This window comes from Myotis nattereri (genome assembly GCF_964212035.1).
Source record: "Myotis nattereri genome assembly, chromosome: 21".
Taxonomy (NCBI): domain Eukaryota; kingdom Metazoa; phylum Chordata; class Mammalia; order Chiroptera; family Vespertilionidae; genus Myotis; species Myotis nattereri.
Genome location: NC_138097.1, coordinates 16,496,641 through 16,524,303, shown reverse-complemented (window position 1 = coordinate 16,524,303; position 27,663 = coordinate 16,496,641). Strand labels below are relative to the sequence as shown.

Here is a 27,663-nt window from a genome sequence, read left to right as displayed (position 1 = left end):
ACGGGCGCGGCGAATCCTGGGAGCTGAGGTATCGGGGTTTGCGGGGTGGCCTTGGCCCGGGTCGGTGGCGCTAAGCTTCGCCCGGCTGGGGGGGCGGGGGGCCGGCCACCCTCCTGCCGCTGGAGGGGCGGCCACCGCGGCCGACGGGGTCTGGCCCGAGGTGGTTGGGGTTGGAGGTCAGAGGTCGTGTCAAGTTGGGGCCCCGCCTGCCTAAGCGCAGAGGCGGGCCGCTCCCCGTTTTGAGTGCCAGCTCCCGTTTGGGGGCCCCCCTCCTTTTACGGAAGAGACATTGCGGGAACCTGAGGCCTGGGGGCGCTGCCGGCCCTGAGTGCGGGTGGAGGGGCGCGGCCCGGACCGCGCAGGTGACCTCGGGGCTGGGGCGGGGGCGGGGGGTCGCGCTGGGGTTCCCACGGGCCCGGATGCCAACCCTGCGGGGCGGTCACTCTGTGCTGGAGAGAGTTCATCCCTGGACTCGGTGGGACAACTTGGGGGGTCACCGGTGCGGATGAAGACTAGGGGGCGAAGAAGAGGAGCCCTTGGGTTTTCTGAACAAAACAAAAAAAAAATGCAATTGCGGAAAAACGGTGTTTTTATTGCTTTCTCTCTCGCCTCTGTTTCTGCCTAAACACAGTTCAGCGCTGCTGGACTTTGGGTATTTTTTACCGTTTGCGATGCTTGGGGCAAGGAGCACCCCCTGATAAGACGCTGGTCTTCCGCGCAGTGGGGGGCGGGGGGGGGAGGCGCGCCTGGCGTGGCCCTAACGCCGGGCTTTGGTTTGCAGAGAAGAAATGCGGCAGCAGGGGGCGCCGGCCCAGGCCTTCCGGGGCCCTGCCGCGGTCCGCGGGCCCCCGACCCGCCAGGTGTACGTGTGCGGCGGAGGCGGCGCGGACTCGGGGGGCTCCTCGGAGGAAGAGCCCCCCCAGGTGGCCCTGCGGCCGCGGCGCCCGGAGAAGGCTGCCCAGCGCCCCGCGCCGCCGCCGGGAGCCGGGAGCATCGTGCTGCTGCAGCGGGAGCTGGCCCGCGACGACAGCCTCAACCGGCTCGCCCTGCAGTACGGCTGCCAAGTAAGACCCCGGGGGAGGCCTGGCCACCCCTTCCCGCCGGGGCGGGGGTGGGGAGGCCTCGCGGCTGGGCTGCCGGTGCGCACAGGTGGGAGCACTTTCCCGCCCACGGGCTGGGCGGCGTCAGGTTAGGAGTCCCCGCTGGTGGGTGGAGCCCTTTTTGCAAAATCCCTCTCCTCTTCCCTGCCCCGCCCCCCCAACCACCCCCCAACAGATTCTGAAACCTTTTCTTTCCTTTGGAGCGCATTGTATGTAAGACCTAATGGGGCCAGAGGCGCCAGGCAGAATTGATGCAAGATTTCCTTGGCGTGCTTGCTTTATTTTTACGTATTTATGTACTTATTTGTGGCTACGAGCCTTTCTTGCTGGTGGTCACTTGTTCCATTGGCCACGTTGCCCCGTCTCTCTCTGGAGCTGCATGAGCGAGCCTCTCTGTGCGCTGTGCCCTGTGTAACCCTGTTTCTCTCTCTAATTGTGTCTTTAGCGCTCAGAGTGGGTGACAGTGGCCAAGTAAGTAGGAACGCGTTTCCGGAACCGCTGCGTTTGCTCCTGGGTGGGAACTGGTTGTTTTGCGTGGCTGGCGCTCTGCGACCGATGGCTTTCTGGGGCTTTCTCTAAGGCCGCCCGGCAACCTACTCTCAAAATCTTCCCCTCCTTCACGTGACTCCTTTCTCTAACGAGGCCCCAATGGCGAGCACCTGTGTGGGGTGCGGCGCTGTTTCCCGGGGAAACACACAGGCCGGTCCCGGGTACACCTGGGGGCGCGGCGTTGTGCTGAAATGTGTACATTTGGCTCATAAGACGCCCTGTGGGCAGCTGTACGGGTCCATGTGTGTGAGCGAACCCCGCCCCACACACCTGAGCAGACACTGCGAGCTCCTTGGAGGGCGATGCTCAGTGCACCCAGGAAGCCGGGGAATGCCTCCAGCACATGCCGGTCTCCCCATCGGGAGTAAGAAGTTCGCTGGTAGTTGTTAGGGACACAGACAAATGTTCTCACACACCTTCTGCTTGAATTCAGGATTTCAGTGAAACATGCCCCTGAGCCCAGTGTAACCAGGTGATTAAAACCAGCTGAGACGCAGGTAGCGGAGACCTCGGCGAGAATGCGCCCCTGTCCGCAGGCCTGCGGGCCGTGACCTGCGTTCACACGTGGCCTTGCTCCGTGCAGACCATGGAGCCCGTCCCCGATGCTCACACAGGAGCTGGAGGAAGGGCCTGCCCTGGCCTCACACCCCTCCCTTCTGAACCATGAGGCCTCATTCTGGGAGGTGCTGGCCCCGAACGCTGCTGGTTTCTAAAACGCACCGAGTCGCTCCTTTCTCCTGAGCCCTAGTGCTGGCCTGGGAGGTGTCGGCCCCTGGCTCCCACCTCGGTTTGTGAGTGTCCGCACGCTTCTGAGCAGCATAAAAAGTGTGTGTGCCAGCTGGTGCGTGCGAGGGCACAGCTCTGAGAGTACCTGGTTAGGGAGAGCTGGGTCCATCGCAGCTGCCCACTGGGTTCTGCTGGGGGCGCGGGCAGCCAGACGGGGGCGCTGTTGCCTCAGAAGTTACAAGAAGAACAGGCGAAGGCGGTCCTTTCGCCACCATGGCTGTGGCTCACCTCACAGCATCTTGTGGCAGCCACACTGCAAACAAAAAAGCCTTTTCCAAAACTGATCTCAGCTTGTTGACACTCGTAAGTCTATAGGAGCTACTGAGGATTGGGCTGTATATTAAAGCCAAAGACCAGCGATCTTTAGCCTGAAGTAAGTTTGTGCATAGCTGCAGTTTCCCACTGGCTCATTGTATTATTTTTCTTGAAAATATATCCTTATTGATTTCAGAGAGGAAAGGAGAGGGAGAGAGAAACAGAAGCATCAATGATGAGAGAGAATCATGGATCGGCTGCCTCCTGCACGCCCCGCACTGGGGATCGAGCCCGGGAATCGAACCGTGACCTCCTGGTTCCTAGGTCGATGCTCAGCCCCTGAGCCCCGCCGACGGGGCGTGTCGATCCTATTAAGCTGGGCTGGCGTGGCCCACCCCCGCCCCCCCAAAGGCTGAGCGCTGCTGTTGGAGGTCAGTTCCCAGGGGCTGTCTGTCTGTCGTGATGCTTGTGTCATGGCTTCCCCAGGTTGCAGACATCAAGCGAGCCAACAGCTTCATCCGGGAGCAGGACTTGTTCGCTTTGAAATCGGTTAAGATTCCGGTGAGAAGCCACGGGATCCTCACCGAGACCCACCGAGAGCTCAGACCCCTCCCGGGCCCGTCCTCAGAGACCAGAGTGACGGTGGAGGAGCCGCCGGCCCCGGACAGCGCCGCCGCCCCGCCCAGCCCGCTGACGGCTTTCTTCCAGGGCATTGACCGAGACATCGAGCGCGCTGCGCAGTTGGAAATCCTCACCAGCGAGAGTCCCCGCGCGGGGCCCCGCCAGCCGCCCCTGCCCGCTGCCCCCAAGGCGCCCCCGCTCGGCGCCGACTGCGGGATCCGGTGGTGGAACGCCGTCTGCCTCATGCTCCTCGTCGGCGTCGTCCTACCCGTGTTCTACCTGGTCTATTTCAAGATCCGCGCCGCGGGCGACGTTCCCGGCGGCTGGGACACGACCGCCATCCCCAGGGGCTCGGTGGCGGCGAGTGCAGCTCCAGGCCAGGCCCCCAGACTCGCGGTCCCGGCGCCCAGCACCCCCTCTCCGGGCAGCCAGCTCCGGCAGACCTGGGCGGGGAGCTAGCTTCGGTGTCTCAGAGAGCAGCCGTGGGGGCTGGCTGTGCATCCGGCTCCCGATCCGCACTGGCCGGCAGGGCCACACCCAGCGGGCGGCCCACGGACACGCTTCGGAAGCCGCCCGCGTTCTCGGCTGACACCCACCTCCAGCCAAGGCCGCGAGCCGCCCCCCGGGCCTCCTGCACCCAGGAAGCGGGGGCAGGGACATTGCACGGATGTGCCCTTGGCTTTGAAGGCATTGGGTGGGTGGCCCTGCGTGGCCCCCAAATGGGCCGTGCTGGGAAGCAGAGGCATGGCCTTGGCAAGGGCCGCGGAGCCTGGCTGCCCATGGGGGGCGCGGGCTCTGGCGAAAGTGCTTCCCGTCTCTCTGGCGAAGGCGCCGTCCAGGTGGTGCCCGTCACCTGCTTCTGAGTGCGACGGGCACAGGGAGCCACCTGCTCTGTCCGCCTGCCGGTTCGCCTTTTGGGCAACGTCACTCCCAAGGTCAGGGCCCTCGAACCCGATGCTGTCACCGGAGGAAGCGGCGCCCTGAGCGTCCTGTCACCGTCGAGTCCCCCGCAGGTGTGAGGCCAGGCAGGGGCGGCGCGCCCCCCGCAGGGCACCCCCACAGCGTTCTCGAACCGGGCTCCCAGGCCGCCCTGCCAGGCCCTCTTGCCGGCCAGCGTCTGGCGTGGAGAGAGGACAGCCAGTCCCGGAGGTGCCCGCGTGACGGTGAGGCCAGGCAGTGGCCGGTCCCGCGTCCCCAGCAGCAGCCCCTGCGCACCCCTGGCTCCGGGTGCAGGGACAGGCAGCCTCCGCTGCTCCCTGACTCCATCCTCAGGGTCCCTGAGCCGCAGGAGGGACAGGGCCCAGTGTTTGCTCCGGGTGACCAGCACCCCCTACACGGACAGTAGGGCCCGTGTGCTGAAATGCCCACTTACTCGAGGGCGCAGGGGTGCCCCTCCTGCGAAAGCCACAGAGAGGGCGATGCCAGCTGCCTGAGGTGCCCTCTCCACCCGTTCATTCTACAGTGGTGCCCAGTGCGTGGCTCAAGGGGCAAGGCGCGCCCTCTGAGGCCCTGCGGGGGGCGGGGGGGGGGGGACAGCCTGCTTTGCGGGAGCCCATCTGGTCCCACTGAGGGTGATGGCGGGCGGCTCAGCCTCAGCTCTGTCTCCAGGAGGTGACCTCGCGCGGCTGCTGAGCTGCGGGCACGTGGATGGCACCTGCCCTGAGGCCGGGACGCCTGAGCAGATCCCTGGGCGGGAAGAAGGGAGGGTGGGGTGGAGGGATGCGGGAGGGTGGCTTCAGTTCCTCTCCTCAGTCCCGTGGAAACGGGACTCCGTGCGGACACTTGAAGGATCTTCGTGATGAACCGTGCGCCTCAAAACCCACGGTCTCCGGACAGAATGGACTTGGGCGCCTTCGCTGCAGAGCGTGTGGGTCCCAGGGCTGCTCTCTGTCCCCAGGGCCGCAGGGCGGGCTGAGCCGGGACAGGGACTGTCGGGCAGAGAATGAGGAGCTGCCTCCTGTACCCGCTTCAGACGGAATAAAGTCATCGCTTCTGTGAAGGAAATTGATTCCTTTTTTGGTTTTTAACTTGGGGGCTGGTCATTCAGAACTAAGAGATAAGGGACAACACTGGAGAAGATGGAGGTGGCCTGTGCAGGGGCTGGGCCCAAGGTCATCCGGCAGGTGAAGGTCACCCACAGCCTCGCTGATGCGTCTGCATAATGTGCGGTAATGGGCGGGCGTACGAGAACCCACGGAGCTCCTGTGCTAGTATCTTACCACGTTTTTTGTGTCTGGGGGGAGTTCATGTAAGGAAATGAGAGCTCTGACGATTTACTCCAGTTTCACACGCATGCTCCGCAGTCATGTCCCACACCACCGCCCCGCCCTCGCCCGCAGCCGCCCTCGTCCAGCCCCGCCTCCCTCCCTGCCTCTGGGAGCACAGGTCTGATCTCTCTCTCTGCGTTTGGCTTTTTGTTTTTTTTCAGCCTGCACATAGACGTGGAAGGATCCGGTGTGTCTCTTTCTCTGACTGACTTCACTTCATGTCCTTAAGGTCCATCTGTCTCAATGGTCGGGTTTCCTTTTTCATGGCACCGTAATATTCCTGTGTGTGTGTGTGTGTGTGTAACTTTATCCATCCATTCATTCATGGCCACTTGGGTTTTCTCCATGTCTTGGCTGTTGTAAAGCTGCTGTGCGGGGGAGGGGGAGGGGTGGGAACTGATCAACCTAAGAACTGACATGCACGACCGTGGACACAGACGATAAGGTGCTGAAGGCCTGGGGCGGGGGGTGGGCTAGAAGGGCCAATGGGGGGGGAATGGGGACAATTGTAATATTTCCAACAATATTTACAAATAAAGCTGCTGTGAACACAGGGTGCAGAGAGCTCTAAGACATCCTGTCTTCATGTCCTTCGGATACACTCCCAGATGTGGAGTTGCTGGATCAGACGGTAGTTCTATTTCTATTTCTAATATTTTTTTTTTTTTTTTGAGGAGCCTCCATACTGTTTCCCGTGGTAGCTGCACCGCCTCACAGTCGCTTCCCCTCCCCCTGGCCAGCTCTTGTGACCTCTGTCGCTTTGGGGGCGGCCATTCCGACAGGCCCGGGGACGTTGCGTTGCGGTCGGGCGCTGCCGGACGAGGGATGGGAGGCGCCTTCTCATGTGTTTGCTGGCAGGTCAGGTGCTTTGCCCATTTTTAAACTGGATTGTTCCTTTGTTGTCTGTTGAGTTGTATGAGTTTTTTATACGTTTTGCATTTTAAACCCTTATTAGATACGAGGCTGGCACACCCATGGGTTGTCTTCATTTTGTTGGTGGCTTCCTTGACCGTGTAGGGCAGTGGTTCTCAACCTTCTGGCCCTTTAAATACAGTTCCTCATGTGGTGACCCCCAACCATAAAATTATTTTCGTGGCTACTTCATCACTGTCATGTTGCTGCTGTGATGAATCGTCATGTAAATATCTGATCTGCAGGGTGGGCTTAGGCGAGGGCAGGGTTGTTTTTCTGCATCTGGATACAAACAAAAAATGCCATTGGAAGCTCAGTAGGACTAGCATGAGTCTGTAGATGACTTCGAGTAACAGGGGAATTTTAACCGTATTAACCCTCCCGGTCCGTGAACACAGGAATAGCTTTCCGTGTATTTGTATCTCCGCTTCTGTCGCCAGGATCACATCATTTCAGCATGAAGATTTTCACCTGTCCCTGGTGAAGTGTATCCCTCAGTATTTTATTGTTTTCGATGCTATTTTAAAATGGGATTATTTTCTTTCTTTAGATAACTCATAGTGTATGCACTGATCATTTTTGCATGTTAATTTTGTACCTTGATTTTATTGATTAGATCTAACAGTTTTGGGGGAGTCTTTAGGAATATGTATACGTACACATATATGTAAGATTTGTTTTCTGGTCCTGGCCCATGTGGCTCAATGGTCAGAGCGCTGGCCCTCGCACTGGACGGCCACAGGTTTGACTCCTGGTCAAGGCCTACCTGGGCTGTGGATTCGCTCGGTTTGCAGAGGCAACCACTCGATGTGTCTCTCTCCACTGACATTTCTCTCTCTCTCCATCTCTCCCCTCCACTCTCCCCTCTGCTCTCCCCCCACCCCCACCCCCCACCCTCTCTGAAAAGCAATGGAAAAAACACCCGCAGGTGCGGATTAACAATCGCCATCTCCAAATAGAGACCATTTTGCTTCTTTTCCACTTCTGATGCCGCTTATTTCTCTCTCTGGCTGCGCCCTTGGCCGGGGCGGCCGCACTGGCAAAAGGCAGAGGTGAGCGTGGCCCCTCCGCGGGCACCGGCCCCCGAGGAAGTTCCCAGCCTCCGCCGCGAAGCAGGACGTGAAGCAGGACGCTCGCTGGGGCTGTGGCCTTCGCTGTGGGAGGCACCTTCCTCTCTCCCTGAGGCCGAGGCGCTGGTATCGTGAGCGGATGTGAATTTTGTCAAAGGCTTTTCCTGCCCCTGTGGAGACGATCGCAGGGTTTTGTTAAGGAGGCGCATGTAGCCCAGTGACCGATGGGGGCTGTTGGGTTGAACAGTTCTGCATCCCCGGAACCGATCCGCGTGTTGGTGGTGAGTGGTCCGCTGAGCGGCTGAGCGCGGTTTGCTGTGTTTCGTGGGGAATTTCTGCATCTCTGTTCATCGGGGACGCTGGTCTGTGCTGAGCTTATCTCGTTCTTTTCGGGCTCTGGGTCAGGGAGCTGCCGGCCTTGTGCAGTGCGTCTGGGAGTGTCCCCTCTCCCGTTCCCGCTTCTGAGCATCGGATACAAGTCGCCTGGGGAACGCCCTGGCCCGGGCTTTCCTCCGGGTCGGAGGGCCTGGTGGGCGGGTCCAGCTCCTGCCGCGGCACTGGTCTGCTCAGGGCTCCCGAGTCCCGGGATTGACCCACCTGACCTGGGCCGTCCGTGTGGGTGTTCACTCCAGCGGTGCCTTAGAGCCCACGCACGTCCGGCATCAGTTCTGATCTTTTCAGTTTAAGATTTATCGATCTCGGTCATCTCTTTGGTACAAAACCAGCTTAGCCCTGGCTGGTTTGGCTCAGTGGGTAGAGCCGCGGCCTGTGGACTGAAGGGTCCCGAGTTCGGTTCTGATCAAGGGCACGTGCCCGGGTTGTGGGCTCAATCCCCAGTGGGGAGGCAGCCAATCAATGACTCTCTCATCATTGATGTTTCTCTCTCCCTCTCCCTTTCTTTCTCTCTCCCTTCCTCTCCCTTCCCCTCTCTCTCCCTCTCCCTTCCTCTCTGAAATCAATAAAAATATATAAAAATTAAAAACCCAGCTCAGTGTCATTGATCTTCCCTGTTGCTCCGGCCTCTGCGGCATTTCTTCCCCAGTGTGTGCTGTTATGTCCTTTCTTCTGCTGAGCGTGGCTTATTTAGGTTTTAGTTCTTGCGGCGTAGGCTCGGGCTGTTTGAGCTCTTTGCTGCTTTTCTCCACGTGCATTGATCACTGCGCCTTCCCCTGCGAGAACTGCTTTTGCAGCCTCCGTAGGATATGTACCCATTTCCATGGTCACTTGTTTCAAGCTGGTTCTTGGCTCCCCTTTGATCTTTGGAGAAGCTGTTGATCCGCAGGAGGCAGGGCCACGGGAGTGGGCGCTGCTGCCAGAGGGAGGAGATGGCTGGAGCCTGGGTTCCCGCGGGAGGCGCTCTCGGGGCCACAGCGGGGACGGCGTGAGGAACAGCCATGACGGTGCCGTTATAACCCAGAGAATAAGATGGGTTCCCTGCGTCCAGAACAGCAGCAATTAGATGAGTGGGGAGTGGGAAGTGGGGGGGGGGAACGGTTCAATGAATGAATGTCGGGAAGTGCAGGGAAATGGCACCGTCATCGTTGCGAACAAGACGCTATACTGCGAGGGGGAGTGTGAGGGAGCCTGTGTGTCTGTGTGTCCCCGAGATACTCGTCAGCACAGGGAGGGCAGGGACTCAGGGGAGAAACCCAGTGGAGCGGGTGGCCTGGTGGTCAAGGCCAGCGCACGCGGCCTGAGGCATCGACGCCCGCGGGACCAGCAGACCCGGTCTGGTCCAGGGCGCATCCCGGGCACAGCCACGGCCACGGCCACGGCCACAGCCACGCGCAGGGACACTGTTCACAGTGACGGCCCGTCTGCCTGGGCCCCGCGGGGAAGGGGGGCTCAGTCAGGTGTTGTTGATGGTGTTGCTATGGTAACGTGAACGTTAGCGCCAGGGAAGTTAGGTGACACAGATATGGAAACTGTATTGTTTTTCCAACTTTTTTAAAAAATGAGTTTAAAAGAGGCGAAGGGGCGGCAGGGGTTACACAGGGAAGCCGTTGGTGCAGCCGTTTCCTTCCCCGGCCGCCCCGCGAGGCAGAGGCTGAGCGCCAGGCGCTGTGAGGAGGTGACTGACACCAGGGCCTGAGGGTGGGCAGGGCCTGGGGGGCAGCCTGTGCCCAGCTCCCCACCCGGTGCTCATCCGCGCTGCCTGGTGGCCTGGCCCCCCCCCTGGCGCCCCTGCCCTGTGCCCCCGCACCCAAGGCGGGCACCCCTACCCATGGGAGGCGGGGAACACTGCTTCCCTCCTTGTCCACACCCAGTGGCACTCTGACCCGTGAGCCCCTGGATGGGCGGCCGGAGCCCCCGGTGGGCAGAGGGCGCCCACGGAAGTCCTTCTGGCTGCTGCCAGGCAGGCGGGATCGGCTTAGAAACGGGGGGGGGGGGGGGCACCGAGTAGCTGCAGGTGGGGTTCGAGTACTTCTAGCCACAGGACAGCCAGCTTCCAAGCCCACTCGCCGCAGGCAGCCGGCAGGTAGCAGCAGCAGGAGGATGGAGCCCTTCGATTGAGGGACAGCAGACACCTGCCAGCCAGGCTCGGGGTGAACGGGGGAAGGGGGCACTTCCTCCCACCGACAGCCTTGGAAGCGAACTGTTTATTTAGTAGATCTTCTGCGTCTGGCTCAGTGTTGTGTGTGCATTTGGGGTAAAACAACTAAGATAAGTGGGATCTGCTGCCAGCCCCCCCACCCCCCCCCGTCCGCACCGCAGCCCCCCCACCCCCTGTGACCCCGCAGGACCCGCCCGCAGGGGGCGGCCCGGGGCTCGGGGACCACAGGGTAGGGTCCGGAGGCCGCAGGAGAAGCCAGGCGCCTGGACAGCAGCGAGTGCAGGACACAAAGTTAGCAGCCTCAGCAGCTCGACCATTTGATAAAAAGTCACTGTCATGTTTATTGAATAAGGAAGAAAAACACGTCAGGGAAACAGGTTAACTTATTTTTCATCGCAGGGATGGCAACAAAGTCCAGCTTGTGCCGCCAAACGGTTCACATGATCAAACCGCGTACAGCGTCGTGTGACCTGGTGACTACAAACATTTACCAAAGACATAAATCTCTTGTAAAAAAGCCGTTTTAAATATAGCAAAGCAGTGTCTTCTCGCACAGCAGAGTGAAGGGAGTCTCTACAGAGAAAGGGAAGTGTTGCATTTGTAAACCCCTTTTCACATTCTCACAGCGGCCGGCTCCCTGGCTCCCGGGCCCGGAGCCCCGCTCCCTGCTCCCTGTGTGTCTTGTGCGCGGGATGGTTCGTGCGGAAACGTGTGGGTGCCTGAGGGGGGCCCTGGGGAAGGGAGACGGTGAGCGCTGTTCCTTAGAACAAACCCTGATTTAGCCTCTGACGCAGCGGACGTCCTTAGGGCTTAGGAGATGGCGTGGGGTGGGGCCATGTGACGTGGGTGGGGGCCCCGCCCGCCCTGGGTGAGGGTCCTGAGGGAAGGACAGGGCTGGAAGCTGTCCCGGCCAGTGCAATTCACGCGAAGCTTTTTTTGTTTTTGTTTTTAGTAATAAAATACTTCCTTGGGATGGGTGCGTTTTCTGGTGATGGTGTCATACAAAACCCACGCGTCTAAAAGGGTAAGAAATGGAGGTGCTGAGCGACCCCGCTAGTGTCCTGCCCAGTCGGGGTGGCGCCCACCAGGAGGCGTGTTCGTCCGTGGCGTCGTGGTGAGAGTGTCGTGCTCCCGTCACTGCGTGTGGGACAAGGGGTAACAGTCTAGATTCGGTTCCTGGAAGCGCAGCCCCTCGCCCCCTGGTCATGTGATTGTGGCTGTGGTTGCCGGACAGCAGCGGTTCTCAACCTGTGGGTCGCGACCCTTTGGGGGTCGAACGACCCTTTCACAGGGGTCGCCTAAGACCATCGGAAAACACATAGATAATTACATATTTTTGTGATTCATCACTATGCTTTATGTTCAATCTGTAACAATGAAAATACATCCTGCATATCAGACATTTACATGACGATTCATAACAGCAGCAAAATGACAGTGATGAAGTAGCCACGAAAATAATTTTATGGTTGGGGGTCACCACAACGTGAGGAACTGTATGAAAGGGTCGCGGATTAGGAAGGTTGAGAACCGCTGCCGGACAGACTCCGAGCCTGGCGGGGCCGTGCTCTAGGGGAGCGGGTTGCGGGTCAGAAACCTGCATAGGAAGAAAGACCAGCGGACAGTCGGGAAGCCGTCTCGTAAGGCACACAAGAAAGACAGTCAATGTGCGGGGGCTCCCGCCCCGTGTGCGGCAGGCGGCCGTGGACATGCAGAGCGGGGCGGTCGCCTCCCACGGCCCCGCTCGGTGGGTGACAGTGGGGGGCTGTCTTGTCTCAGTTAGGGGTGGCGTTATGGATGTGCCTGTGAGTGAGTCGGTCAGAAAGATGAGGACGTTTTCAAGAAAAGCGAGTCCTTTCCGAATGAGCCCTGTGTGTAGACGGAGGAGAGAGCACCTCACTCTCCCTTTTTGGCCTGGGTGCACTTGAGGGGGCTGGACATGCAGGGACATAGGCAGCTGCTCCCAGTAAGTGTCAGATAGAAAATAGCAGCGGTTTTGAACCCTATTGGAGTTTCTCGGGAAAAGTCATATTAAAACAGTTGGTAGATGGACATACATTACAGGACTTGGAATTTCGTTCATGGCACCAGCCCGGGACCTGGGACCCCCACTCCTGGGAGAGGAAGGCTGTGGCCAAACCCCAGCTGAGGGTGCACTGACCTCGGGGTGACGGGCCGAGCCCCGATCTGCACCCGAATCTCCCCAGAAGGGGCGTTTCCGGGTGGAGCTAGGACGGGCGACTCCGTAACCAGCCACTGGGGGGGTCCGGGGAGAGGACCTGCCCCCACCGCGCCGCCCTCACCGTTCCCACGTGGGAAACCTTGGTGCACCTCGATTTGGCCACTTTCTCTGTCAATCAGGTCAGCATTTTCTATATTTTTAAAGAATGCCTTGTAAAATCCGTTACAAATTTTCCATTTATGCAGGATGAACTGTAACACCACTTTTGCCACTTTGCTATTTATGTACACATATAAAATATAGAATGCTGCTCAACCCATACAGCACACGGATTACAATGCAACAGCACACACTCACCACCGGGGAGGACCCGCGCACAGGCCCGCAGAGATTGGGCCAATAATTAGAACCCAAAGTACAGTATATTTAACAAAATAGGGAGTACTCAACAGTGAGTACTCTACTTACGGATCTCGCCTTGTCCCCCAAATTGGCGGCAAATCCACAAAAATATACTTTTTAATCTGGTGACCATACAATACATAGGTACTTACATCGAAGGTGATAATATATTTAAGATGCTATGTACAGAAAGTTTGGCTCAACTTTTAATTTATATATAGAATAATAAGTGTTCATGGCTTTTTTCCCCCCAAGGTTCTGCTTGCAAGGTATTTTCCCTCTTAGAATAAAACTAAAAAGTTAAAACAAGATAAAGCTATTCTCAAAAAAAAAAAAATTAAAACATACAGCTTTGGCTTATATAAATAATTCATAGCAGGATGTTTTCAAAAGTAGTGAATATAATTTTATATATAGTCATCAATTCATAAGGGTGTTTTCTTTCATATAAAATATACATGAGCTAAAATCCGTTTAATTTTTAAGATACGACTGTAAAGAAACTTCTGACATAGTCCAATTATAACTTAATATATTACTTTACTCCGTTAATGCTCTATCTCTCTATTAGGGTTTTCGGCAGGTCTCATGCGTGTCTAGTCTCTCTTATTGGCTAAGATCACTTCTCTGACCCGATACACTTGCGCGTGCAACACGGTGAGGCGTGGGGTTGTTTGTCTGGACAGCCCCCCATGCACCCCCCGCAGAGCCCATGCGGGGAGCAGGGTGGCGCTATGTACAGTATTGCTTTCTGGTGCCTGCGCTGCTCTGTCTACGAAGCGTTTCTCTGCGAAACAGTCTCAGGAAACACGGAGCCCGCCCGCCCGCCCGCCCGCGGCGCACGGACCACGTCTGCAGGCGGAGGCGGCGGCGGCGGCGGCAGGGAAGGGCGGGCTCTGTCAGCCACACACTCACACACACACACTCACACACACACACACACAGGCGGCGGACGGGCCTGTCGGTATGTACATATAAATAGCGTTACCTCCGGTCCCGACCCCCGCGGCGCGGGCGGTGGCTGCGGTCACACTCGCCGGCCGCGGGCCTAGGTCACCCACGCGTCCATCCGCATGCGCTTCACCGACGGGCTTTCTCGGTCCTCGGTGTTGGGGGGCCGGCCCAGCACCACCGGGGAGTGGAAGTCCCCCCGCGGGTCCTCCCGGTCGCTGCCGTCGTAGGAGCTGCTGGAGCTGCTCAGGCTGTCCACGGGGGAGCGCCCCACTTCCTGCCGGGGCTGGGGGGGCTGGGCGGGCTGCGCGGGCGGCGGCTGCTGCTGGAAGCCCGACGGGGTCACGCGGTCCCGAGGGGGGGAGACGGGCTCCGACTTGATGCTGACGTTCTGGTTGGTGATGGAGAGGCTCGAACCCTGAGAGAGCTGCGCGCCGGACCTGCGGGGAGAGGGGTCCGCCCAGCGTGAAGCGCCGTCACCGCCGAGAAGCCCGCCCCCTGCGGGAAAGCCCGACAGGCCCCATTGGCGCAGGGGCTAGTTCTGCCCGGACCCGGCGCCCCGCGGCCGGAGCACCCAGTGGTCAGGGTGCACGCCGCGCAGGCCCCGACGGCTGGAGGGAGCCCGGACCGCACTCTGCTCGCCCTCCCTCCGGCCCTGCTCGGGGACGGGCTGTGCTCACAGCAGCTCAAGCTGCCCGCCCTTGGTGAGCGCTTCCTGGGGGGCAGGCGTGCCGCGGGCTGGGGTCTGCCCGACACCCACCCTCTCGCCCCCCCTGGGAGCTGAGTGAGCCCAGGGCACGGCTCCTTCTCCAGGCCTGTCTGTGGCGGAGGGAGGGGGTGGCCAGGGTGGCCAAGCTGCCTCTCTTCAAACAGGGGCGTCAGACACGGGGGTGGGGGTGCGTGTGGTGCCATCTGCACCCTGTCCCCCTAGATCCTGAGCGTGTGCCTCCGTGCGTCCATCGCAGCCTGGCTGCCTGAACCTCAAGGAACCCCCTGTGCGCTCAACCTCCAAGCTCCTATAGAGCCTGCAAACAAGGTTTCCTGCACACGCTTGGCCACCTGGACACTGCAGGGGCAGGAGCCCAGGGGGCAGAGGGACAGCACCCCCAGCCCAGCCAGGACACGAGGGCCGGTCCTCGTCGCGGTGGGAGGGTCGGGGGACGGCCACAGAGCCAGATGCGCTAGAGAAGGGAGCCGAGCCCGGGGCCGGCGGTACTCACACCAGGGAGCTGAGGGCGGCCTGGCCCAGGTGGTGCTGCTGCCAGGCGGACACCGGGCCCAGCGACAGCATGCCCGGCGAGTTGAAGCCCTGCAGGGCCGACAGGTCCGCGCTGGTCAGCGAGTAATCTGCAAGAGAGGGCGGGCGGCCGTGGGCGGGATGCTCTCCCAGGCAGGTCCCAGCGTGAGTGACCCTTGGGGGCTCACGGACCTCGCTCTCTTCCGGGGTCCGGGGTCAGGTCAGTCAACTCAGTTTCAATGTTGTGCCAAACGTTCACAGTTTACAAGTATCTCAACTTTTTGTGAAATTACAAATAATACAAAGGCCATCGCCCAAGGCTGTTGCTAGGCAACTGATTTCAAACACTATCTCCCCCGCCACACACACCCTCCCTCCAGCTCCTGCAGACTCGGTCCCTGTCAGCACGTCCCAGGGACGACAGCTCCGTGCCCTGGACGGTCCCCGCGTCACCGCACAGCTCACTCCGTTTGCTACAGGGACGGCCGAGCCCCTCGATGGCCGGCAACCTGTGTCCAAGTTCATGAGGAAACGGCCCCGGCAACAGTGCAGGTCGCCCCTACACCTGCGTCAGTCACCACTGCGGCCGAGGCCCTCAGTCATTCGTTCCTCGTTAGCACTCGGCTTTCCATCCAGTTCTAAACGAGAGGTGCCGAAAGCGCTTCTACTTTTAACTCTCACGGCTCCAGAGGCGCTGAAAGAAGTTGCTCTTCCCACCAGGTCACCATTTTTTAAAAAGCAGCTGACGGTGTTTTCACAGAACGAGACCAAAGAATCCAGAAGTGTGTGCGGAGCCTCGGGAGGCCTGAGGGACCCAGGGACCGTGGGAAAGGAGGAGGAAGCGGGAGGAGCCGTCTGCTGACGTCAGCCTCCCGCGGGCTGAGGGACAGACGCCCCCCAGAGGGACGGCAGAGCGCCAGGAGGCAGCCACGCTGTGCACCAGCGACACTGGACAGGAGGCAGGAGCTACGCTGGGAAAGACGGTCCCGGCAAGGCCCCCCGCTGCCCGACAAGCGTGAACAAACTCACATGGATGAAGACTGAAAGGCCAGGCTCGGACGCAGGACTCCAGAAGAGCACGGGTAACACCCGCGTTTCTCTCAGCGATGCTCCCCTGACAGATCCCCAAGCGGGAAGCAGACGTTCCGACCAAAAACGGGCCGAGGACCTGAAGGAGCCCCTTCTCCAAAGAGGACATGCAGACGCCACCGGCATCACTGGCCGTCCGAGAGGCAGATCCGAACCGCACAAGGCGCCGCCTCACCCGTCGGAACGGCTGCCATCGCTCCGTCCACCAAGCGCCGGGAGGGCGCGGGGAAGAGGGAGCCCTCGTGACGGCCGGTGGGAAGGCAGGTGGCGCAGCCGCTGTGGGAAACTGGACTTTCCTCAAAACATTAACAGTGACTCGCCTATGACCCAGCAAGTCCACACCCAGGCTTGTATCTGAATAACACAAATTCAAGAGAAAAACACGCCTCTGTTCCCTGCAGCACGCACAGTAGCCCAGGGGCCCGTCGGCGGGGAGTGGACGGACGGGCTGCGGCACATCCACAGGGAGCGCCCCTCGCCCCGCAGGAGGCATCTGCCTCAGTGACGGCCGGGAGGGGCCGGTGCTAAGTGACGTCAGACAGAGAAATGACATGTGATGCCACTTGTATGTGGCAGACGCAGAGACAGGCTATGGCTGCCGGGAGGGGAGTGTGGGACTGGGTGGGAACGGCGAAGGGGCGGAGAAAAGCGAAGGGGCGGTTACAGAGCAGCCACGGCCCGTGCCGGCCAGCACAGGGAATGTGGTCTGTAACGGAATCATGACGCTCAGGGAGGGGATTGGAAATAGCAGGGGATCAGTTTGTAAAGTGTCTGACTGTGTAACCACAATGCTGTCCACCGAACCCAATACAAAACAATGCTGAACGTCAACTGTAACTGAAAAATAAAATTAAGCCAAAAGCAGCCGAGTCGAAACAGGATTCTCTCTCGGACTGTCCTGTGTTCCCTAAGAAGCGGGGGGGCCCATCACGCTGACGCCTTCCACAGTGACCCTCAAAGCCCACAACTGTCTTTCCACCTCTGACTGCCAAGCCTTCCAACCACCTCGACCTGTGCGCTGGGATGTCTGCACACGCCTCCTCTCCTCCTCCTCACCTGCTCCTCCGCTCATCGCAGCAGCCTTCGCCTCGCCGCTCGGCCCACAACCTGGGGTGTCACCCCGACACCTCTCCCCCACGGGGCCTTGCTCCTCCTGCCCCGGCGCAACTGCAGCCACAACTAGGCCCCTCCCTGCGGAAAGCCCGCGGCCCAGTGCGCTCCAGGCGACGCCCGCCTCTCCCGTGGGGCCTGTCGGCCCCGGACCGCAGTCTCGCCTCTAACACCCAGCGCCCTCCCGGCCTGGGTCACGCACTCCTTCAGGCCAGAGCTGAGATGGAGCCTGAACACGCCTGTCAGGGGTCATTCCAGTGTCGTTCTGTCTCTCTCCCCCTGGACCCCAAGTCCCCGCTAACCACGCCCTCTTCCCTGACAAACCCGCAGGACACGCTCAGGAACTGGTCACCGCTGACCTCTTAGTGTCAGGATGTGCCGCTCACCCCCCAAGGGGCACTGGGAGACAAGGCCTGACGCCTGAGGGGAGGGAGGGAGGAAGCCGGGGCGGAGGCCTGGCTGGCTCTGCCCTCAGCCGCACACGGAGCCCGCGGCGGGTCCTGAAGGCACGAGGGGCCGTGCGGCCTCCTGACTCCCGTTCCGCAGGGACAGGCTCCCCCGAAGGAGGTTAACGGGGAGCGAGGGGAAACGGCTCATTCAGGGCCGGGCCGGGACGCTGTGCTGGTCGCCAGCAGGAAAGGCTGCGGGACGGGCCCTCCTCCGACAGCTGCTGTGCCTGTGGGTCAAGGTCAAGCTGCTGTGCCGGGGAAGTCACTCGCTGGCCTGTCCTGTCTGTAACATCCTAGAGGGCGGCGAGTTTCAATGCAAATGGGAGTCTCAAAGGCTGGCAGGCATGTGTGTCCGTGAAAGTGTGTGTGAAGTCACAGAAGCACACGTGAGCCGCTTACCTGTGTTGTAGGCGGTGGGCATGGCCGAGTACACGAGCCCCTGCGGGGGCAGGCTGGGCGTCGTCACGGACACCACGGGGGTGGCGAGGGGCTGCGAGGCCTGCGAGCTGCTGATCCGCTGGGCGCTCTGGGGAGAGAGGGAGGTGTCGTTACGAGGGACCTGCGCAGGCTGGGCCTTTACAACGCACATTCCCCCGAGAAGTGGCAGGTCTCACTGTAGGATGTGCCATTTCCTGCAGCGGTGACGGTGTGAGAACCTTAAAGGTGAATGCTAAGGGGCAGATCTCACCGTTTCACGCTAAGGGGCATATTTTTGCAGCAATGATTCACTCCCTCGCCTTCTCGTGGAGCCGCCGGCTGTCAGCCACGCCCTGAGCGCCGCGACGGCCCCTGTGTGAGCATCAGTGATGCTGCCGGGCCGCCCAAACCAACGCCTGTGGGTTAAACGCCACGGCCAGCCGGGCACTCGTGTCCAGGGGACTAGTCCGGGGCTCAGGACCAACCACTTCCCTGCCGGGCTCCTCCCTGGGGTCCTGCAGCTGGAGTGCACGTATTTTTTTATATTAAGACTGTTTTAGGGAGTGGACAGGTTTCCCATGTGCCCCGCCCTCCTACACGTGTGCCCTCCCTCATTACCCCCATCGCCCACCCGTGGGCCACGTTTAACAGCAGATGCACAAGCATCGCTCCAGTCTCCCCGCCTGCGGGGCCGGCAGAGGGCGTGGAGAAGGGGCCGGGCAGGGCTGTGAATGCGCAGAGCAGCTGCCTGCTGGCACCCCACCCCCAGGCGCCCTGCCCGCACGGAGCGGATCAGCAGGACCAGCCGTGCGGCAGGGCAGGGCGAGGCAGTCCCTGTCCGGTGTGTGGGAGCGGCAGCCGCTTCTCGCCACCGTGGCTACAGGGACCCTTTCCAAGCCAGGGGCAGAGGGACCGCGCAGCCCACGCTGCGTGTGGCGGGGGCAGAGAGCACGCAGTGCCGGCCTGTACCTGACAAGCCATGAAGGCACAGTCAGTGCCAAGAGGACGAGGAACCGACTGACTGGGCTCCTCTCCACTTTCCAAGTGTCGTCTGCGCGCAGGTGAGCCTGGGGGAAGGCCTACGGAGCGAACAGGGATCCCCGGCTCCGGAGCCACATCTCAGCTCTTTCTCGTTTGTGTTTCCTGTACCATCTTAAGGCAGAGAATGTGGGAAACACATTCAGGGTGTGGGTACGCGGCCCGGGTTTGGTCTCGACCCACCACCTCGCCAGCTCTGGGAGTCATTCCCTCCCCCGAACACAGTCCTGCGAAAAGCAGCGGAACCTGTGGTCCCAGCCACCCCTCCCTCAAGGTTCTGCAGGACTCGGGGTCCGGAGCCATCCCCGGAGCCGGCGGGAGGTACAGCTGGTCTAGAACTGGGGTCTCAGCCTGGCTCCAGGACACCTCCTTCCTCACTTTGGGTCAGAGCCATCAGGAGTCTATTCTCAGTTCAAACCCTACATTCTAACAGATGGCGCTTGGCGCTGTGACTTCCGGAACCACTAGAGGGCGACGTATTGCTGGGTAATTCACAAGGACACATTCATGACATCAACTTAAGGGTAAATAGTGAAATCTAATCTAATATAAATTATTTTATCTCGAATTGTAAACTTCCATTTGGTAATCATTACTGTGTCACTAAGGATTTTCCCAGTAGATAGTCCACATCTGCACATGATATAATCCGATACAACGACAGCTGGCTGGTGTATGGAAGTTAACCAATACAAACCACATCCAAATCTACGAGAGCAATCACCAAGTTAAATAAAGAATGAGCTCTTTTTTTAAAATAAGTTGTGCAAAACACGCCAGCATGCACACACAACCCCCCCCCACACGTGTGTGAATAAAACCAACAGATGCCATTCCCATGCTTTCATGCAATCTGACCCCTGTCCATGCTAAAAACGAGACATTTTCAAGACTTCATTCCCCTGAAAGTCCTCTAATTAGCAGCTGACTCTGAATTCGTCTGAGCACGTCTATGAGGTGTGGGTTTTAGTTCTCAAAGAAGAAACATAAACTGAAAGCTATTTTTAGAAACATCAACTTATTTTCTAGAAGAAAAGCAAATATAAATCATGTTTTGGAAAAAAGGGTATTAATAGCTACGTTTTTTGAGAATGAAAAACCTTCTGATAAAAAATAGTAAATTTGTACAGAGTCGCTATAGGCATCCCCGTTGGCGCACAGGGAAGCCCTCGGTGGCGCAGGCTGCTCCGTGCACAATGGAGCGAATCCAGATCTGCAAAAGGTGACCTCACCACAGATGATGTCACCATCTTGAAAGAAAGATAAACAACGCACGGCCATGTGTTACAATCTGAGGAACTAGGACTCTGAAGGTGAGGTCATCTTCTAAAAATATGTGAACCCTTGGGGAGCTATACACGGTGTTTTGCATCTTTCCTTAAAAGCTGCAACAGCTGCCTCCTCACCATGGACAGCTATGGCTTTAGTCCAGTGTTCCCTCCAACGAACAAAATGGACCGAGATTTACAATTATCAATAAACTAGACGCCCTGTGACCGCAGATTGGTTCAGTTATTCACAGTGTTTCCATCATGTTTGATAACAAGAAAGAAACCTGTGCGGCAGAGGGAACACTGGCTGTAAACACATCAGAGTTAGTACTTTCCACCTCTTCTCACGTCTGTAACAGACACCCCACTCACCAGCTCCAACTCCTCTTCCTCCGACTGCGCTCGCACAGAGAGGGAGAAGAGAGTTAGAAGCGCTGGCACTCGGAGAGACAGTCTTTCTTTAGGAAACGTTACGGGACGCCAGCGGGTGCCGGAAACCCTACAGGGATCACGGCGTAGGCAGCACCCGGAAGTGACTTATTGTCTGTACTTGTGGACGTCGGCGCCTGGGAAGGTGCCTGTCAATTCCCCAGGGCCAGGTTCAAAGGCGTGTCTCCCCAACTCCATCTACCCTTCTGGCTGCACCTGGGCACAGGCTGCTGGGTTTGAGGGGCTCCGGCCGGCGGGGCTCAGTGGCATCTGGATGGAAAGGCCTCCCCTTTGCTTTAGGGCTTGGCGTCTGGGCCCTGGCTCTCCCGCACCAACCCCGCTGCTTCCTCCCTCCACCAGCCCGGGCAGCCCCTGGGTGAATGAGCTAGGGACCCCGAGGCAGGCTCTCTCATTCCGAAGCCTCAGAGGGCGCCGTCAGCAGCCCCCCAGCCCCGAGGACACCTGGGTGCTGGCAGGCAGCCGCCACACGGAGCATCGCTGGAAAGCCTGCGTGTACAACGTCTTTCCTACAGAGACGGGGGGGGGGGGGGGGGGGGGGCAGGGACAGACACCCTCTCTGCTTCCAGACCCAGGTTCAGAAGTGAGCGAGGCTGGGACTGCAGACCCCGCCAGTGGCTGGGCCAGGGAGACCGTATTCTTTATAGACTCAAATGGGAAGGGTTTTTTTGAGAACAAAAAACTTACTTGCAGAATAACTCATTCACTTTTTTATGCATTCTTCCCTGTTCCACCACAGCTTTCCTTGGCGTGTAGAACTTTCTAACAAATAATAGTGTTTCCTCACAGAAAGCAGGCACAGTAGGTGACTAAAAGGAGGCCCTCCACGGAGAAAAATCACCTCTCCCGACTGAGCTTTGATTTAAATCGCCATTACGCAGGTTTAGTTCCTGGTTCTCCATACTCTGATCTCTGTGCACTTAAAATTGACTCGTTCCTTCAAATGTTAACTTCACATAGAAATAATCATTAGGAACAAGTCTAGACTCTAGGGAAATACGAACATTCCTAAAGAAAATATAGACCAAGCCCGGCTGGCGTGGCTCAGGGGTTGAGCATCCACCCAGGAACCAGGAGTTCAGGGTTCTAGTCCCGGTCAGGGCACATGCCCGGGTTGCGGGCTCAATCCCCAGTAGGGGGCGTGCAGGAGGCAGCCGATCCACGATTCTCTCATTGATGTTTCTCTCTCCCCCCCCCTTCCTCTCTGAAATCAATTAAAAATATATTTTTTAAAAAAGGAAATATAGACCGAGTGTGTGTAGAATGCGTGCCCTAAAGAACAAAACTGAAGGAAAGAGTGACGTACCAGGGGAGGCATCATGCCCTTGCTGGACGGAGGGATGACGACGCGAAGGTCTGGTTTCCGACTGTTCATGCCAAGATTGCCGCCACCTGGAGGGGGGGGAGACTTTGTAGGCATAACTCTGCCTAAGCTGTTCGCACCCGTAGCTCCAATTACATTTGGAGAAGCTCCTGAGTTTACAAAGCCATTCCCTGGAAAAAGAAATATCACTCATTAACATAAACGCAGTCATCCACATCCTTGGGTGTGAACATGAAGCAAGCTTCCCCCAGTTCTGATTTCAGATGAGTTCTGTAAGAAAGCTCATTAGTAGCTCACCGTGCACCTTTGAACATTTTTAAAATAAGCAGAGGAACTTGACCAAAGTGTGACAAAGATGTAATGCTGAAGCTCAATGTACGACTATATTTCACAAACTAGAAAAAAAATCCCAAAAATGTACATGGAACCACAGAAGACCACGAATAGCCACTGCAATCCTGAGAAAGAAAACACAGCAGAGGTATCACGCTACCTGGTCTCAAACTAGGATACCAGGCTGTAGGAATCCAAGCAGCATGGCACTGGCATAAGAGCTGACATGGGGCGCATGGAACAGTAGAGACCCCCCCCCATAGGTGCGGCCTAGGTGGGCAATGAGTCCGTAACAAAGGAGGCAAGCACACGCAGTGGGGTAAAGGCAGCCTATTTGGTGGGTGGTATTGGGAAAACTGGACAGACACCTGCAAAAACATTAAACTAGACGCCAGCTTGCACCACACACAAAGCTGACCAAAACAGAAAACATTCGGAACAGTGACCTCGACGTTCCTGGAGGGCTGAGCGCCCCGAATTCTCTGCTGGACCTGGCGTTGGCACAACTGTAGCAGCACCTCAGCTCCCACACAGACCTACCTGCACGATGTGGAAGTAAACATTGACACCCCGATTGTGTGTGGAACACGCAGGGGGAGGGCACAGCAAAGAGGAAATCTACATGGTCTTCACGCAGCTTTGTACTTAGATAAGGGCGGAAGCACACAGTAGGGGCGCGCACGGAGCTTAGGAGGAGACAGCTAGGCCCGCGCAGGCCTGGGGCTGTGGGAATGGCTCTGAGCAGGCTGCACCGACAGTGACAGAAGGCAGGCGTCGGGAAAAGGTGGGGACGGAAGGGACAGATAAGTGAGTCCACGGCCATCACCGGAAACGGCAGCTGTGTCTGCTCTGCTCCTTCCCTCCAGCAGAGCAAGACAGACAACTTTACAATCCACCACAGGTAGGTGCACACGCGCACGCGCACACGCACACGCACACGCACCCATGGGAGACCTGCGAGGACCAGCACCTCAGTGTCTGCCACCTGCTGACACGGCCCGAACCCTCCTCTCGCCCGAGAGCACCCTGAGAAAGGCAGCGACAGGCCCCCGAGCGCGGCAGTGAGGGAGGAGAGACACAGGTCCAGCCGCATGGGTGTTTGTCACCAAGAGCTGTGGTGCTGGTGATGGGGCCGCTTTAATTTCATCAGCGCTTCTTGTGTCAAATAGAAATATTATTTATAGCCGCTTAAAACGTACATAGCGTCTGGCTGTTCATGAAACATTTCAGGAACAGTATGTAAGGAATAGGGTCAACTGACAAATGGATAGATCAGTTCAAAAATTAAAAATATATATAACTAGAAAGAGATGGAGTAAGTTCTTGAAGGCAAATCGAAGAAAACGGGCGCTTCAACAGATCCGCTTATAACACAGAGCTTGGGAAAGCCATGTCACTCATGTATGAGACACACTGAAAAGCGATGTCTTGCCAGCAGGACGGAATCCGCTCCGTGGGCTCCGAGCCAGCCTGTTTCTAAGGGACAAGCACAGCGGGCGGTGAGCTGGCGCTGGGACGGGCGCATCTCCTTCAGCTGTCACTCAGGACGTCAGGGTTCCCCCCGCCCCCCACTCGCACCCCCACTCGGGCCTCTGGCTTCTCCAGAACTTGGCCTCGTGGCCCCAGCCGCAGTGTCTGTGCAGCTTCGCCAGCTGTGGGTTTCGGGGACCCTCAGAGGCTGTCCCCGTCACCCTGAGGGGGACGTACTGGACCCAGGCCGCCGCGCCTCTCCACGCCCAGCGAGCCGTTTCCTGCCTCTGTGGCTTCAGAAGCAGGGCGGTTAGGAAGAGTCTCCCTCAGCCACCCCAGCGGGCAGAGCTCGGCTGTGAGTCAGGCAGAGACAACCGCCAAGCACGGCATCTGGGTAGGAAACACTTATCAAATCCTTTCGGTCACAGACAGGACGGCTTGCTGGGAACCAGCAGAACGCCGGGTTAACATGAACAGAGCTCAGCAGCCTTTCCTTCATGAAGTAAGGGCACGATGTCTTTTCTCAGTCTCTGATCGCACTTGGAAGATGCTTATTTCCTTGCTGTGCACTCCAACCTGAAGGGTCAAGTCCTCTCAAACATTAGAAGGTGATACAGAGAGGTAATTCAGAACATTATCAAGAAGCGCTAGTTCCTCTTCCCCCGTGGGCGCTCTGAGGCCATTCGGCTGGACAGGGCGGCTGGTACCCGGGGGTCCAGGTAGGAGAGAGAAAGGGACGGGAGAGCGCAGGGGACGGGAGGGCGCAGGGGACGGGAGGGCACAGGGGACGGGAGATGCTCCTAGGTGCCCCATTCCTCTCTGAAATCAATAAAAATATGTTTACAAAAACGCCAACAGAGAAAACAAGACCCACCCAGTGAAGGGAACATTGAATGCAGCGGGAATGGCTGCTCCGGCCTCAGGCAGCTGGAGGTAAAGGAGAGCAAGATGAGCGGGGTGGGGCGGGGCGGGGGGGAAGCGCAGATGAAGCACTGACGTGCACACAGCTACACAGAGATGAAAAGGCTGTAAATATCTGGAAAGACACATCCAGGTGTGAGAGCCCCGACGGATAACTGGTAAGGCCTTTATAAATTTTTGCACATTAATTATCTATTTTAACAGATCCTACAACCGGTCTTACCTGTTTAATTCCGTTTAACTAGCACTTAACACGGTGGCAAATATAATTGGGCATTTATTCCGATGTCAGGTCGCAATGTTTGTAGCTTGTCTTACTAATGAGCCTGTTTATTTCTCTTCAACGTCAATCAAGTTATTCCACATCTCATCGTTTACTCGAGGAGAAGCTGGTTCCGTTTGTGTGGATGAGTGGGAGGCATGGGAACTGTCCCTAGAAGTCTCCCGGACCCACAGCCGTGCTAAGGCAGAGAGCAGCGCCTGTGTTTCCTCTCAGGTCACTAGGACGGTAACCACAGATCGGAGACCAGGATGCCTTAGCCCAGCGGTTCTCAACCTGTGGGTCGCGACCCCTTTGGCGATCGAACGCCCCTTTCACAGGGGTCGCCTAAGCCCATCCTGCAGATCAGATATTTACATGACGATTCATCACAGTAGCAACATGACAGTGATGAAGTAGCAACAACAATAATGTTATGGTTGGGTCACAACAGGAGGAACTGTATTTAAAGGGCCAGAAGGTTGAGAACCGCTGCCTCAGAAGGACGGCAACGCAGAGGCATACAGCTGTCCTGGGACCTCGGGCACGCGTGCGTACTGTCACGGTAAGAGCACAGTCTCTCTCACCAGCCTCCTGGGCGGGCGGGCGGACACACTGTGACAAGGGCTTAAGGGTTTAAGTCCTCTTGGGAGGATCCCAAAGTGAGAAGCCAGCGGGCTGCGACCACGCCACCATGTGAGTGTCCTGCCGTGACCAGTGCCCGTGGACCCGCTGCTCGCTTCTCTGTGCCCCTGAAGCAGCCGCCAGTGCCTCCCGGCAGCTCCCTGCCCACATCTCCCGCTGTCAGATGGTCGGTGGCCTGTTAGTCTAATTTTGGGAGAAGAGATGCTACAGAAAGCATCTCCTTGACGGTGTTGATGTAAAAGTTGTGCTGTGGCGATTTAGACTTTAGAAAAGAATAATTCCTTGCTGGGAGGAGGCTCGCCACAGGTAACTGAGAACTGAACTCCAGGCCACGGTGTGAGGAATAAAGCGGGGAGTTACCAGGAAACGTGAGGCGGAGGCAGACGTACCCTCGGGGACAAACCAGGCTACAAGGGAATGCCACGCACCCCTTCCCTCATCGGCAGAGGCCCGTGGGGGGGACCATTCCCTCCACCACGGCCGGCAGCTGCCTACAAAGCGTGAGCGCAGGATCCACTCACCGACGGGGCTGCTCCCGGCTCCATTGGGCACCGAGAGGTCCGACGAGCTCAGCATCCCACCTGGGAGGGAGAGAGGAGGAGAGGACAGGGGTGAGTAGGAACCGCCTCCTTATCAGCATCTGAAGGAAGTGCACGGAGGTGGCCTCACCCCACGCCTAAGGAACACCCGGCCAGTCTGAACTTGGCATTGACAGGCAACGTACATAGGTTAAGTTACAGGCCATCACTCCCTAAACGATAACTCATAAGTAAGGATAACAACAACCATAATACAAGCACAATATAAATACATTAATCAGTAACAATGCGAGGATGAACTTGCCGCACACTCGCAGCTGTCGGCCTGCTCTGCCTGCCCTGCACGAGCTCGCTGCCGGCCCTGCGTGTGCCTGCCTGGCGGGTGTCCGTGCAGACAGTGCTCGCTGGGTGAGCAGTGCTCAGGGAGCGCTACCGACCAGGCACGGGGAGGCGCGCACCCACTGAGGGAGGCCGTCAGTGCACCGCGAATCCTGCTGAGTAATGAACACATTAGGGCAGGGAGAGACGCAAAAGCACCAACTCCAGTCAGTTAAGTCCGTTCCGCCATTTTCAACATGAACGGCCCACGCCACTTTAAATCTCTGCTCACGATGTCCTGCCCGTGCAAGCATGGCTGTCCCATGAGGAGGGCTGACAGGTGGCAGGTGGTATATACCGCTCCCCTGGACCCGACGCGGTGCGAGAGCCACAGCAGATTGTCAAAAACTACTTGAGCCCGGCCAGCGTGGCTCAGGGGTTAAGCATCGACCTATGAACCAGGAGGTCAAGGTTTGATTCCTGTCAGGGCAGATACCTGGCTCGATCCCCAGTAGCAGGTGTACAGGAGGCAGCCGATCCATGATTCTCATGGATGTTTCTCTCGCTCCCTCCCTCTCCCTTCCTCTCTGAGGTCAATAACAATATATTTTTAAAAATACTTGAAAAGAAAGCCAGTTATTGTTTATTAAAACAATAAAGGTAAGAGCAGCAGCATTAAGAACTGCTTAGGGTAGCAATTTGGTTTTGTGTTTTTTTACCCTTTTTGACAAAGAGCTGCCAGCACAGCCGTCACCACCTACCCGCACTGCCAGTGCTGGGCGGCCGCGGCGGGGCGCCGGGGGACACGGTCCTGTGCAGCGCGGCCTGCGGCGGGGAGAGCATGCCCGAGTCCGCCAACGCGGAGCCGGCGGCCAACGCCGGGGACACCAGGCCGCTCCCGGGGCTGGTGTAGGACAGCGCGCCCGGGCTGCTCACGGGGACCGTGACGGACATGGAGAAGTTCTGAGGCGGCAGCCCCGGCTGTAAAGGACGAACAAGAGAAGCTGTCAGGTTCATTTCCATCAAACGCATTCACTTATGAACTTCACCAACTAACTCGTTATTAAAAGCAGAGGATGGGGACAGATCCTTCTAAATCTTCCACTCGCAGGTGTAAGCTCTTTCCTTTAGAATTATATTTAAACAG

General features: G+C 58.1%; 2 protein-coding genes across 3 annotated transcripts in view; one reads left to right on the top strand and one right to left on the bottom strand.

The window, feature by feature from the left end:
• LYSMD4 (LysM domain containing 4) lies at nt 1-5,765 on the top strand. The gene is made up of 3 exons (XM_081114879.1): nt 1-28; nt 782-1,064; nt 3,177-5,765. The coding sequence occupies exons 2-3, from the start codon at nt 789-791 to the stop codon at nt 3,768-3,770; spliced, it is 870 nt and encodes a 289-aa protein (XP_080971005.1). The 5' UTR covers nt 1-28; nt 782-788; the 3' UTR covers nt 3,771-5,765.
• Nucleotides 5,766-10,430: 4,665 nt separating this feature from the next.
• Nucleotides 10,431-27,663, bottom strand: part of MEF2A (myocyte enhancer factor 2A) — a 58,599-nt gene continuing 41,366 nt past the window's right edge. The window contains exons 6-12 of one of the 2 annotated variants that reach the window (XM_081114826.1): nt 27,278-27,497; nt 26,181-26,240; nt 22,014-22,099; nt 20,633-20,656; nt 17,934-18,060; nt 14,870-14,996; nt 10,431-14,089 (exon numbers count right to left, since the gene is read on the bottom strand). In XM_081114826.1, coding sequence (XP_080970952.1) covers nt 13,747-14,089; nt 14,870-14,996; nt 17,934-18,060; nt 20,633-20,656; nt 22,014-22,099; nt 26,181-26,240; nt 27,278-27,497 — 987 coding nt within the window. In that variant the 3' untranslated portion in view covers nt 10,431-13,746. Of the gene's footprint in view, nt 14,090-14,869; nt 14,997-17,933; nt 18,061-20,632; nt 20,657-22,013; nt 22,202-26,180; nt 26,241-27,277; nt 27,498-27,663 lie in introns of both variants that reach the window. The other variant, XM_081114827.1, reaches the window with a different exon arrangement.